We start from the raw sequence: 14,953 nt of genomic DNA, 5'->3' as shown, positions 1-14,953 counted from the left end.
TCGGGTATTCTGCTGACACCAGAATAACTGAGTGACCTGACTAGGTCACATCACAATGTATCCACAGCAAAAGGCTGACCTTAAGACTCACCAACTGGGAAACCCGATAAAAGAAAAGTCAGTTAGGGAACTAAAAAAGTAAAAAATAGGAGATGCATGTCACTGAAAATGATTTCATCATCACGGTGATTCTGATTTTAATGGGCAGCCAGCTAAGCAGACCTCCACACATCCTCTCCTGCGATCCCTATGAAGGTGTAAAATGAAAAAGCCAAATAGATAAAAGCTCCTGCCCAACTCTCACAAGAATGCCCGTGATGAACTGGATTGAGGACATTTAATCCTGAAATGTACATACCTGAAAAAAGTGGGAAAACCGTTTGCAGCTCCCCACTCTGGTAACAAATGAGAGAAGCTGCCCAAGTGTGAGACAGGAAGGGGCAGGGAGGGCGGAATGTGGGAAGGAGAGAAGAATCCCCCATCTAAAAGCCCAGGGGCTCACCAGGTCCAGCCATTTGTTGCCATGAGAAAGGCAGGCATGGTACTGTCCCATCCTTTACAAAAGCAGCAGGAAATCTGGATTTGTATGTGAAATCTCCCAGCCTGTCAACATAGGCAATACATGTGCATGTTTTAAAACTCCATGAATGGCCGGGCGCGGTGGCTCACGCCTGTAATCCCAGCACTTTGGGAGGCCGAGGAGGGCGGATCACGAGGTCAGAAGATCAAGACCATCCTGGCTAACACGGTGAAACCTCGTCTCTATAAAAATACAAAAACTTAGCTGGGGGTGGTGGCGGGCGCCTGTAGCCCCAGCTACTCTGGAGGCTGAGGCAGGAGAATGGTGTGAACCCAGGAGGCGGAGCTTGCAGTGAGCCGAGATGGCACCACTGCACTCCAGCCTGGGTGGCAGAGCAAGACTCCTGTCTCAAAAAAACCCACAAAAACCCATGAACATTCACTGTTAGGCTTCATTGATATTAGGTTCAACAACAGGCAAAACTAACCGGTGGTGGTAGAAGGTGAGATAGTGGTTGTTCTTGGGATGGGGACAGTGACCAGAAGGGCATATAGAGGTAGCTTTGGGGGTTCTTGAACTGCCACTTCTTGGCGCTTGTTACCAACAACATACTTGTATGTTTGCCTTGTGAAAAGTCATCAGGTCGTGCACTTCTGATTTGTATACTTTTCGATAAGTATGTAAATAAAAATTTAAATAAGAAACCCAGGCCTGGCAGGGTGGCGCACGCCTGTAATCCCAGTACTTTGGGAGGCCGAGGCGGGTGCATCACCTGAGGTCGGGAGTTCAAGACCAGCCTGACCAACATGGAGAAACCCCGTCTCTACTAATAATACAAAATTAGCCGGGCCTGGTGGCTCATGCCTGTAATCCCAGCTACTTGGGAGGCTGAGGCAGGAGAATCGCTTGAACTCGGGAGGCAGAGGTTGCAGTGAGCCGAGAGTGCGCCATTGCACTCTAGCCTGGGCCACAAGAGCAAAACTCCGTATTAAAAAAACAAAACAAAACAAAAAAAGAAACCCAAACCCCACAGATTTATAAACAATGTAATGTCTGAGATTTCTTTCAAATAATACTGAAAAGAGATAACACAGCACTTCCTTAGAAATAATGGAGGGGGCCAGGCACGGTGGCTCATGCCTATAATTGCAGCACTTTGTGAGGCCAAGGCGGGTGGATCACCTGAGGTCAGGAGTTCGAGACCAGCCTGGGCAACATGGTGAAACCCCACCTCTACTAAAAATACAAAGTTAGTCAGGTGTGGTGGCGTATGCCTGTAATCCCAGCTACTTGGGAGGCCGAGGCAGGAGAATCACTTGAACCTGGGAGATGGAGGTTGCAGTGAGCTGAGATCACATCATTGCATTCCAGCCTGGGCAACAAGAGTGAAACTCCATCTCAGAAAAAAAAAAAAAAAGAAAGAAAAGAAATGAACGGGGGAAGTCTTGGGGAAGGTATAAAATAAAGCCATGTCGAGAAGTGGTTAAGAGAGTGGTGTTCATATGCGGGCTGCCATCTCTCCGAGGTTTCTCCTTTTGTGTAGGGAGAGCTAAATTAACTGGTGCTTCAAGGAAGAGGATGTCCTGCAGAGAAACAATGCACACAAGCCGTCTTGGCACAGGTAAGGGTGGTGACTAGCAGAGCTAGCAGCTGCAGAGTAAGTAAGGGCCAAGTTCTCCGTGGAGCGCATGAAGTTGGGATGGGCCGGATCAGCTTTATATAAGACATTTTTGGCCAGGGGCAGTGGCTCACGCCTGTTATCCCAGCACTTTGAGAGGCCAAGGCGGGCGGATCACAAGGTCACGAGTTCGAGACCAGGCTGGCCAAACATGGTGAAACCCCATCTCTACTGAAAAAAAAAAAAAAAAAAAAAAAAAATTAGCTGGGTGTGGTGGTGGGCGCCTGAAATCCCAGCTACTCAGGAAGCTGAGGCAGGAGAATTGCGTGAACCCAAGAGGCGGAGGTTGCAGTGAGCCGAGATCATGCCACTGCAATCCAGCCTGGTTGAAAGAGCAAGACTCTGTGTTGGAAAAAAAAAAAAAAAAAAAGACATTTTCATGCACACCTGCTGGGGACTGTACAAAACCCAGTGTCTCCACGGGTGGGGCGTTCACGGTGCTGGACAATATAGCTCAGAAGCAATGGGCCCCAGAGTGTAAAATGTTGGAGGGGGGATGTCAGTGTGATCCCAAGAGCTGAGAATCTGAGTGTCGTGGTTTTGGGGGGCAGCGCCAAGGGCAGGTGGGAGAGAAGGGATGAGTTGGTAGAGGAGGGGGTGGGAGCAGGCCTCAGTCAGAGAAGGGGAGTCAAATGCACAGATGTTGGGGCAAGGGCTACAGGGATGGCAGGAAAGTGCTGGGTTGACACACGGATGGCGTGGTTGAAGACTGCCACCATCAACACGGGCATCATAGCAACAGAGACAGGCTAGGAACCAGTGTGGGGAGTAAAAGAGAATAGGGACAGAAAAATGGATGAAAAAACAGAACCTTGCAAATGCTTTTAAGTGGAAAAGTCTACATCTTTGGGAGGAAAGAAACAACAGAAGAGATGGCTTAAACTGGTCCAGAAGGAACATGGCATTGAATTGCAGCCAGGTAGACAGCCTCCAAGTTGTGGAGTTTGAAAGGCCCTCAGGGAGTCATTCCCTTCTTCCTTAGGTCCAAGAGGTAGAGCCACCTACAGATACAGCTGTATGACCTTAGGCAATCTCTGTGAGTTTCCGTTTCCTCCCTTGGAAAATAACGGAAATCACACAGGAAGCATCACTGTTAAGATTAAGTAAGCGCCTGGCCCACTCGCCTGCACACAGCAAGTTTTTGCATACTGAGGCTAAGACATATTTTTTTTCCTTTTTTTAAAATCACACAGTCGCTGACTTTCTGGCCCCTTCTTACCTCCTTAGCCCTCTTCGGAAAGCTACTGGAAAAGTAAAATGCAAAAATCACATTTGAAAATTCGTACTACCTTATCTCATGCTTCTGCTTCCTCCTCAAATGGTTTTCAGATTTACCAGTAATTTAGTAGGACTAATGATTTCAAAAATAAAAATAAAAAATCAGGCTTAAATTGCCTGCAGATCTCCTTGAGCCCGTAGATGTCAGTCCACTGACTAAAACAGGCTTCTCAGGGACAAGTTCATGGCTCCTGTACTTCCTCAGTGCTTTAAGTGCTGCTTTGCACTAGATAAGAGCAAGTGCTCCGATGGGATTTTTGAGGCAGTAAAACTACCCTGAATGCTACTATAATGTGGGATACAGGTCATTACGCATTTGTCCAAACCTATGCAATGTACAACACCAACAGCGAGCCTTAACGTAAACTACGGACCCTGAGTGATGGATGATGTGTCAAATGCGGGTTCATCAGTTGTAACAAATGTACCAGTCTGGTAGAGGATGTTGATAGTGGGAGGCTGTGTGTGTGTAGGAGTGATGGGTATTTGGGAAATCTGTGTACTTTATTAAATTTTGCTGTGAACCTAAAACGACTCTAAAAATATGTTCTGGGTCTGGCGTGGTGGCTCACACCTGTAATTCCAGCACTTTGAGAGGTTGAGGAGGGCGAACTGCTTGAGTCTAGGAGTTTGAGACCAGCCTGGGCTAGCATAGTGAGATTTCATCTCTACACATTTTTTTTTTTTTTTTAATTAGCCAGGCATGGTGGTGTGCACCTGTAGTCCCTGCTACACCAGAGACTGAGGTGGGAGAATCGCCTGAGCCGGTGAGGTAGACGTTGTGCCACTGCACTCCAGCCTAGGTGACAGAACAAGACCCCGTCTTAAAAAAAAAAAAAAAATATATATATATATATATATATATATTTTAAAAAGTGCTCAATAAATCCTTGTTAGATGAGTGAAAAAGTAAGTAAACACGATTTATACGAATGTATTATTCATTGACTGTAGAAAAGGATTTTAAATGGTCACCTTTGACTTCCTCCATTAATAAGTATTTTAAATCAATGATAAGGTAATGATCACTGCCTTTCTCTCTTTACCCCATTACTTCCCACACTCATCCACCCACACACTTGGGGATCTTCCGTGGGAACAGGATGTTTACTGCTTTGTGTATCTGTGTCAACTGGCAGCACTAGCATATGCTAAGTGCCCGGAGGCAGACTGGAACAATCAGAGAAGAGGGCACCAGGGACCAGCCCGACAGCACATCAAGAGGAAGGGCTGGACCCAGCCAGGAGAGTTTCCGGTGCACAAGGCCAGGACGGGCAGGGAGAGGCTGCTCAGCTAGGAAACGGCACCAGGAGCTATCTGGAAGAGAATTACTGGTCTCTAATTGTGTGCTCTGTGTGTGTGTGTCTCTCCCCAGGGAAACTGTACTTTTTTAATGGAAGTAATCACGAAATTTTGTATTTCTTCAACATCTCATGCAACAATGTTCAACGTCTTATGTGCACTTCCCGACGTGCCCTTTTCATAGGCCTTTAGAAACGCGAGGAAAAAGGTTGCCTTTTTCAAATCCACAAGAGTTCTTGGCACCACGGAGGAAGCCTATCCGCAAAGGCTGGGGCTGGGGCGTTTGTGGGCTGAGTCCACCTTGGGCAGCACTAGAAATGGGTGGGCTTATCAGTGCCCACGAGGAGAGATCCCCTCTCCCCTCTGAGACTGTCCAGGAGAGCCTTCCTTCCCCTCCTCCGGGTAAGAGCGGCTGCAGGGTCCTGTGCACACGGCTTAGGGTTAGGACTAGCCTTACATGAGTGAGCAGCGGGGAAGGTGCTGGGGAGAGGACGGACCACTCGGTCTGAGTCCAGGTGAGATTCAGGAATAGGAGGGGGCTTGAGATTTACTGGCCTTTTCCTCCTCTCCTCTCCTCTCCATCCCAGTCCTTCTCACTTTCTCTTCATCCAGTCACTTAATGGGCCAAATTATGGAAATCAAGGTATTCTATGTTATCTCCCGAATCTGCGGAATCGCCTTACAGGCACCCATTATAGAAGTGGGTGGAAAAAGGATTATCCATTTCTTTCCCCCAAAGAGAAAAGGGGGCGGGGAAAGGGAGAAACGAAAAGCGTGCTCTTTGCAAACTGACTCAACTAAATTCACTTTCTTGCCAGCGACCCCTCCCGCTTCCCAGATCCAAAATAAGGTCGGAAAAAGCCGAAGTGTCCTCTCTGGCTGTAAAGAATCCACTAGGGCCCACGTCCTGCCAGCGAGGGCTGCCTAAGGCGAGGCGGTCTCCCTGCAGGACTCGGGAGCCGAACATTCGGGAAACACACATCTCCGCTCCAGAAAACAGGAGAATTTGTGCAGGAGGGTGCAGACAGGACAAAGAGAGATGAACCAAAGGAATAGAGTACAATAGATCAGCTGATAGGCTCGACTTGGAAAGCGAAGGCAGCTCAGGACCAAATCAGCAGCGCGGAGTAGAAGCTGAGCAGCGGAACAGCCAGGCCAGCACCGGCGGGGGCGGGGCGCACCCGCTCAGCCCGCCTCTCTGGGCGGGGTTCTCCTCTCAGGCGGAACCCCATTGGTCTCTCCGCAGCCCCTCCACCCAATCAGCGCGAAGACGGGTCCCGCCGGCACCGCCCACCTCGGGTGCAAGCAACTCAGCCAGGCTCAGCCCAACAGGTGAGGCCGCACGGCGGGGCTGGTCACGTGGCCACGGCAGACTACCCGGCCGGCAGAGGGGCGGGGGAGGCGGCCCCAGTCTCGGCTGCCAGCCCTGCCCCCGCACTGGGAAGCTCCGCCATCTGTCTCCGGCTCAGCGGCCCCTGGGCCAGAGGCGGCGATCCCGCGCGACACCAGGGCCTCGCCGATTGATGCCCGAGGCCGGGCGACTCGGAGCCATTTTCCCTGCCCGTGGCAGCGCCCCCGGCCACCCTTCCACAACGCAATGTCCAAGCCAACGCCCCCCTTGCTCCCGAAAGGAGCGGACACGTGGCAACGTCGTGGGCCGCTGGGGCCCTGCTGGACACTTCCGTCCCCAGACCTGAAAAAGGGGGACGGCTCTCCCCCCAGCTCCATTCATTAAATCACGAGTGGGATTCTCACTGCTCTTCCCAATGTTTCTTTCACTCTCCATTTGCTTCTCAAACCTCACGTTGCCCAGAACCATCTTTCAGCATTTTATGGGTTTCTAAGCAAGGGTGACAGTGTTAAGTAGTGTGGGGCAAAAAACTTGGGAGAAAACAGGGATTCTGAATTCTACGTGTAAGGTGCTTCACGGACACACATGGAATCGTTCACATTCTAGGCAACGGTGTTTAAAACAGTGACCCCTTGGCGAGAGAGTCTGGGCCGAAACACAATCAACTTGATGTTAAACCAGAGTCTTATTTTTTCACATTTGCCATATTTAGAACAAAAATATCTTATTCCAACACTGTATGGTGGGTGTACTTTTTTTTGCTGTCCGGAAAATATAAACTCCGCTCGGACAGTACTCTTCAACCAGCTCTAAATCTAAAGATACGCACTCATAATTTTTACAAACAGCAATCTTTGGGAGGCAAAACCTGTGCAGTACAACTTTGCTATTTAAACATGTTTCATCCACGACACAGTGAAGTACATTTTCTGAATGAGCCAGTAAAAATATATTTTTGATATTTTTCAGGTTACAGGAATTGTGTGAAATTTGTATTTAAAAGAACTCATAAAGGAAATTTATACCACTTTTATCTATGTACAAATAAAATTAATGGTGGGTCTTATTAGCATTAGCAGTATTTTAACACATAGCCTCTTGGTTGCCATAAAAATTATTTATTATCATTTTATTAAGATGGTAATTGCTTCTCACATCCTAAACTTTTCCCCAAATCTCTTGACAAGAAAAAACCAGAAATAAAAATCAGCATGCACGAACATCAGTTTTATTTGATGTTAGTTTTATTTTGGCATAGTTTGAGAGAAACCCGAGAGTTCCAACAAGGTAATGTTTTAAATATATAAAAAGTTTCATGCTCTACTTAAAATTAGTTTTCAAAGATATCAGTATCTCATTTCTTTTCGGTCATGGTAAATGTTTTCATTCGAGGTAGGCAGCATATTGTTTTCATTACCCTTTAAAATATGCCACATACTTGGGGGACTCATTTTGCTGGAATTCCTGACTGTCCCAACAGCCTAGGATTGAAATTTCTCTTACTGTCTGAAATCATCGACTGTTAAATGAGAGAGGTAGCGCCCTATTTGGAAACTAACTCTATTCACAGCAAAAGAAATGCTCATTATGCCCTGCCTTTAGAGTAGGCATTTTGTGTTTCTGTCAATCAACTTAATTTCCATGTTCATAGAGTGAGAACATAAAGTATTCAAAAAACTACTGACATAGAAACCAGTCGGCAAGCAGCCTAAGTCACGTATTTCAGTTCTGAAGCTTTAAATAAATGCCACCTCCCTGATTCATAAAACTAGCTGACTGGTGAGTTTGTCTTTTTAAAAATTCCTGGTGTGCTTTTAATTATAAATAATTTTAGTGATTCAAGGAGTCATTTCGTATAACCAGAAAACCTTATTCCTACAACATATTATAAACCAAAAGATAAATTAGCATACATACGTGGGATGAGGTTATGTGACATTGACTTTTCAAAATATTAAAAAAAAAATTTTTTTTTTTCAGACTAAAACATCAAACTAGAAACTCAGAAGCTGTGACAGGTCATTTTAAAGTTTCAAGCAATACAACTTTAGCTGGAAAACTATCTTTCACAAATACTAGTCTGTGCTAAATTATAAATTTTCAATTATCAGATTCAATTAAAAAACATAATCTAGTTTAGCCAACATGTAATTTCTACTTGTAGTATTCTATTTTGATAAATATTTTTGAAGACATGTACTGCAACCTAATTTTTAGAGACCTGTTCAATAATAACATATCATTTGGAAGATAATAAGTGTAATCTAATTCATATATTTTAGCATCATATTTATCTAAAACAAATGGGTTGCTATTAAATTTTGACTATTTTATTAACTCAGAGCATCTGGGAAAACACTTATGATTAGGTTAATTTATGTTATATTTTCCCTTCAACTTGTAGAAGATTAATCAACCATTTTATGGTCTAATTTAGGTGCCTAATTAAAAACAGAGTTCAACACATGCTCCACTGTCTTGCTAATAAATCTTGACAGCTTTGTAACATGATGGTTTGTATTTCAAATTGTTGCATACAAATGTAGATTTTTTTTTTTTTTAATCTTCACCCAGCATCTTGGAAGTGAGTTACATACTTGGTTTAAACTCTGGGACTGAGAGAGTGCAATTACTTCAAAATGGATTATCCCCAATCAGATCTTATCTTAAATTTCCCTCAGTGAAGACAGAAACATTCTTTGCTACCAGGTTTTCTGAAGTAGACTACAAAAATAGGGGGCAGTTTTGTTTTCTCAGCATTTGTTACATTGAAAATGTAGGGAATATTGCTATTTTCAGCTATTAGCCTTCAAGCGAGAGATTTCTGAAGTTACAGAGTTTTCTATTTTCATTCTAAAAAAATCTGCTGAAAGTGTTAGCTGTAATTGTCTGCTGATTAATCAGTACAAGTTAATTATGGACTTGATTTGAGGGCACTCTTTTTTATGAATAAATTAATTTCACGAAGTTCTGGAACATGTCATTTAACCCCACAACCTCCCAGCCTTAAAAAGGGCAAATGGCAGAAGATAAATCTCAAGAGGGACACTCACTATGTTTTCTCTGTCCGGATGCTTGAGGGATTTTTTGTCATTTTAATGACTCCCTTGATTCCAACTGTCCTTTGCAGAAAAATGAAACTGACACAGTGGTGTGATTATCCTCACTCTAGTTATTAACCAATGTTAGATGTAGTAACTAGCCTGTTTGGGGGCTGATATTGTTTTCAAGTGAATGACAAAATCTGCAGTCTGCACTGAGACCACTAAAGGCATGTCAGAAAGCTGTCAAACTCTTCTAAGGCAAACTCAGTTTTGGACCCATGCTATATGATAAATATCCCGCTTCGATCACTTAAGCGAGGAAGCGTGATCCAGAATGATCCAGAATGATCTCTGAAGCAGAACTGCCTGAGTTGGTACATTAGCTTTGGTTCTTCCCAGCTGTGAGATCTTGGGCACATTGCTTAACCTCTCTGTGCCTGTGTTTCCTCATCTGTAAAAGCACCTACTTCACAGAACTGTAATGAGGATTAAATTTGCTAATCCTGTAAAACTTGAAACAGTGCCTGGCACATAGGGAAAACATTCGGTAAGTGTTAGCTACCACCATTATTATGCCACACACACACACACACACACACACACACACACACACACACACACAATATACTTTGTTTAATGTTGGCCAGAGCATTAAAGTGTCAGCTTATTTTGTATGACCCAGACTGGGAAAGGGAGGCAGAGGTGGTAGAGGGGGTTTCTGCCGCTGTACAGTCTAAGGCATATTTTTGTATAACAAACGATAATTACGCAATATTTCGCTAACTTAATTCCCAAACGGAGGTCATTAAAATTTCAGAATATTTACCAACACTTCAGTAAAATCACAAAGTGAAACTTTCAAAGTTACAGATTTATTTTTTTGACCATTCAAAGTTTAAATTAACATCCCAAGGGTAAATGTACAGGGCAGGTGCTTTCTCCACCTTGGCATATGTGAAATTGTCCTGAAACACAGCCCCATGTTTCCCAAACACTATGGGGTACCCATGGAACAGGAGATAACACCCAGTTTCACCAGCCTGCTTGATGAACCTCTCTGTGGTGCCTGCTAAGTTTGGGAGGCCTGATTCAAGAGGGTTGCATAACGAATTGGAAAAGTCAACCGAGAAGAGTCATCATCGCAGACTAAAACCAACTGCAGTTCCAGTGTGGATGGACAGTCCGTACTAGCACGTTTGATTTTTGCGGGGTCAAGGAGGTAGAAAGGCTCCCACTCTCTGGCCAGTGGCACGGTCAGCTCTGGGCACCACCTCGGTGGGTTCCATCTCTCCGTGACCCCTCCTGATCCTGCTGATGGTGTCTCCTTTTGCCAAGTGGAAGGAAGAGCAATCAAATTCCGAGATGTCATGCAAATCTGCCAGGCCCTGGGCTACTGGTTAGGCCACTAGCAGGCTGTGTATCAACCGATTAAACCCGTTAACGACTCCCAGACACAGCCACGACCTCGTTCTCTAACAGATTACGATGCTGATCCTCAGACTCAACCATTCGTGCCCATCGTTTTTTGTTCTTAATGCCTTCAAAATGTCTCCCCACTCTCATATTCTCTAGTTTTTGAGGACTTGTTTTAACCAGGTTTCTGAATTACAACTCTCCCTGGTTAATTACTATTTATACTCTTCTCCAATTGGCTGCCTGACTGCAGGGACAGAGCGGAGGTACAATGGCGCACACCTCTGGCAAGGAGCAAAGCTTGGCAGACAGGAGAGAACTCCAACGCGGGCGAAGGGTGCACTCTGCGCACCAGATTTCAGATAAAGCGCTCTGGGTCAGGAGTCTCCTCCTGGCGGCGTGGTCTGTTTAAAGTTAAAAAGGCCGCCTTCAAAATAATTGTGACGTCCATATCTTTGCCCAGACATCCATTCATTATTCTTAGGTAATTGAAATTTTTAAAGTAAACAGATAGCATTTGAAATATTTTTTCCCCCTTAGAAAATATCCACCAACCCTGCGGCCGCGCCAGACGGTGCTGGTGCAGTCCAGGAACGCAGTGTTTGGGGCCAGTTGCGGCATTTACAGTGGGCTCCTCCGGCCGCCCGGTCCGCCCTGTGCCTCCTGGACCCGGGAGTCGTGCTTGTCAGTTCTGAGAGATGGCTCAGGAGGACGAAGAACCTCCCGCCTCCGGCGGCCCAGCCAAGCCCTTGCGACCCCCTAGGTCCAGCCGCCGTGCGTGGCCGCTCGCAGAGCAGCCCCCCGGGCGCAAGTACCCACCCGAACCTCCCGGGCTGCGCTCTCCGCTGCTGGCGCGCGGCGAGGGTTTCCATGCGACTTCGTTCTTCATTCAGCGTTTTTCAGTCAATCAAAAAGAACGTGGCAGGTGGAGGGCAGCCGCCTACGAGACTGCGTGAGCCCTCCTGTGGGGATTTCCATAGCTTGCCCCAGGTGCTTCAAAACCGCCTGACATTAAGGGTTCAGTCCTTTTCCTGCCAGTTCCCTCCCAACCCGGCCCCAAGTGTGTCTGATCTCAGAAAATCCTAGGCTGCCTCGGGGCTCTGGCGGGTTCCACCTGGAAGGGCGCTAGTTATAGCCTGCCGCCCGGCCCTGGAATCACCATCCCAGGAGGAGGGGGAGTGGTGGTGGTAGAAGTAATAACAATACAATCGATGACAATAGCTAACAATTAGAGAGGTCCTCACGTGCCTGCGAGGCACCTTACCGTACCAGCGCATTCACTCTTCCCATCCCTGCCCAGAACTTGCATTACTCCCACTGCACAGATGAGAGCATCGAGGTTCACGCGACTAACCGGGACGTGAATCCAGGCGTCGGACTCCAGAGCCCCCCATTCTTGTCCACCAGTATCCCGAGAATGGGTCACAGCCTGGGAACGGTGGGAAGGGTGACTGTCACAGCTGGCTAAACCTCGAGACTTGGGCAACTCCTGACAATAATAAAAAACATTAAGGACAAAGGGGAAGGGGTAGGACGAGGCTGGGAAGGGAGCGGTTTTAATCCGCGGGGTCAGCCCTCTTTTATTCTCCATCCCACCCAGGTCCCGAGAGTGGGGTGGGCACAGGGAGAGGGGTTCAGTTCTCTTCTCCTCTTTTGTTTTCCCAAGTCTCGAGCCTCTGTGAAGCTAATTGGGCCTGGAGGGGTGCCTGAACGTCGTGTTGGCTGGGGTTGCGGGTGGAGACCCCAACAAAAAGGTGGGGGTCGGTACCTGAGCCTCTGGTTGAAGACAGTTACCGGAGGTCGAAATCTAGACCTCCTGCCCACTCGCACCTTACCCGAAGCTCGGGAATCCCAACAGCTCACCCCAAAGACCAGCAGCTGCGGAAAGCAGTGGGCAGAGGTAGTGATTATGACCCGGGGGCCGCTGTCCCTTTGGAACCTGACCCGCAACCCGAGTCGAGAACAGAATTTCCGGAAACCGCGACCTCAAAGCAACCCTCATTTCTCAATCAATGGGCCCCCGAATATTCTTTGCCCCGGACGTGTAAAAGCCCCGCGGAGACACGCGTCCTTGCTTTCGCTATCCCAGCACCGAGGCCAGGGAGGCGGAAACGGGCGGCGGTGCCCGGGGGCCCGGACGCCTTCAAAGCCGCGCGCCGCTCCAGCCGGTTGCAGTGCGCGCCTTTGCCCGACAGGGACCAGCACAACTCCACGCTCTGCGCGCCGCCCGCCCGCCCGCCAGGCGGAGGTGCCGGGCCACCCGCCCAGCTCACCCTCCCGAGCCCAGGCAGCTCGCGAGCGAGGCGGGTCTGACCCCCTTGGGGTTCCGGTAACCAGGCGGACTGTAACAAAAAGTTAAGAGACTCTGCAGCCTCGGCGGGACGCCACGGCCCCCACCCCCTCTCCCCATCTGGGAAGCAGAAGCTGCTCTAGAAGTTCTTTGAGGGCGGAGACCAACCAAAGGGGCGCAGAACATTCCCAGCGTCTCGGGCTCCGGGAGGAAAAATTTAAGACGGGTCATAAAATACTATTCGAGTCGGATACCGCCATGGTTGGAGGGTGGCTCGCTTTGCTGAGCGCGGTCTCAGACGCTGCCCTTCTTCTTTGCGGCGAGGTCGCCTGATTAATTCAAAGGCACCATAGACCACTGAGCCGCCAGTGCTCCGCGAGAACTTTCTGGTGTTTTGACGAGAACCGAGCGGAGCGCAACCCTCACCTCACCCCGACAGGATGCGCGGCGCAATCTGCGGTGGTTTCCCTGCCCCGCCCCGGGTGGTCCGAAGCGGTAACACTGCCACTTCCCTATCATACGCCATGTCTCCCTTCGCTCGGGGTCTGAATCGACGATGGAGACCCTGCCCCTGGCAGGGAAACTCACCGGTACCAAGCGAGGCCCTTGTCGTAGCTGCGATCGAAGAAATGGGGCTCCGCGCCCACGGCGCGCACGTCGGGGTGCACGCGCAGAAACTCCAGCAGCGCCCGCGTGCCGCCCTTCTTCACGCCGATGATGATGGCCTGCGGCAGCTGCTTGCTCCCAGACCCACTGAAGAAGCTGGAGATGGGGCTTGGGGAGTCCGGCACCTCGGGGCTCTGCTCCTCAGGGCTCGCAGCGCCCTCGGCCATCTCCTTGCCTGAAGCCAGTGGGGTGGCTGGCTGCGCCCGGAACGGCAGCCTGGGGGGCGTCCCGTCCAGAGCTGTGGCCAGGGCTGGCGGGGCGTGTGCGGCGCGAGACCCGGAGCCCAGCAGCAGCAGCCCCGGCGCGGCGGCGCAGGAGCCGGCGCAAGAGTACAGGAACATATAGAGCCAGACGCAGAGCATGGCGAAGAGCAGCGCGAGCTTCCTCCTCACCGGCGGCGGGGGCGGCGGCGGCTGCGGTAGGAGCCGGCCGGGGACATCGAGGCAAGATCTGCCGCCACTCAGGCGCTGCCCCATGCGCTGCCCGCGGGCGCGACCAGGGGCATGGCTCAGCACATGGCGTGGGTCCCGCCAGGCAGTGAGCGCAGAGAGGGTTTCCCGGCCCGCTGGACGCCTGTGTGGCTGGGTTTATTGCCCCCGCGTGCCCGCGGCCGCCGCTGCTGCTGCTGCTCTTCCCCAGGTGGCGGCGGCAGCTGTAGCGGCGGCGGCTCTTGACATATTGCCCGGCAGGAGCTGCAACTGCAACGGAAAGTCGGGACGGCGGTAACTGCTGGCCGAGGGTCTGCTCCTGGGGCGCGACGACGCGCTCGGGGCCTGGAGGACGTTGCACTCCCGCGCCCTGGCCACTCTAGACGGTGCGCCCCGCCGCACGCCGGGGCTGCCTCCTTGCAGTCCTAAGAACTGAGCCTGGAGCAGCCCCGGCACTTCCCCGCAGAGGCTGCGGAGGCGAACTGCGCAGGAAGAGAGCTGAGGACCGAGGTGGAGTGGGCGGTCCCGGCCTTCCAGAGTGACGGGCTGCTCTACCTACCAAAAATCCCGAACGCCATGCAAATACAGACACTTCGCCGAGCTCTCAGCAGCCAACCCTCTCCCAAGACGTGGGGGTGTGGAAAGGCTTCTGGGCGGTGTAGGGCGGTCGGGGATTGCCATTGGCTGCGGAACAAGGGGCGGGCCCAGAGGGGCGGAGTTAGGGGCTGGTGACAGGAGCAGATGGTGGGAAGAATACTGCAGTGACCGAGCGCTGGGAGAGGTCCCACCCTACTGAGTGGTGCGTTCCCGCACCCGCATGCATTTCCGCACTCGTTCCCTAGAAGTCAGCCTTGGCGGTAGTTGCCCAGATGTTGGGACACGAGTCCCCATCCAGATGTTTCGCAGGAGGTTTCGTGATGCTTACGTGTTGCAGAGTAGGGAGGCGGTTGGAGGAGGGAGAGCAGGGCCGGAGATGCACTAGG

General features: G+C 49.8%; 1 protein-coding gene across 1 annotated transcript in view; it reads right to left on the bottom strand.

Annotated features, from left to right (window-relative positions):
- Positions 1 to 14,475, bottom strand: part of LOC105473527 (heparan sulfate glucosamine 3-O-sulfotransferase 3B1) — a 46,764-nt gene extending 32,289 nt beyond the window's left edge. Inside the window, exon 1 of the mRNA XM_011727343.2 lies at positions 13,465 to 14,475. Within this exon, the coding sequence (XP_011725645.2) occupies positions 13,465 to 14,018 (554 nt within the window). The 5' untranslated portion in view covers positions 14,019 to 14,475. The remainder of the gene's footprint in view (positions 1 to 13,464) is intronic.
- Positions 14,476 to 14,953: the final 478 nt, after the last annotated feature.

The sequence above is a fragment of the Macaca nemestrina genome, chromosome 17, assembly GCF_043159975.1.
Source record: "Macaca nemestrina isolate mMacNem1 chromosome 17, mMacNem.hap1, whole genome shotgun sequence".
NCBI lineage: Eukaryota > Metazoa > Chordata > Mammalia > Primates > Cercopithecidae > Macaca > Macaca nemestrina.
This window is presented reverse-complemented; position numbering and strand designations above follow the sequence as displayed.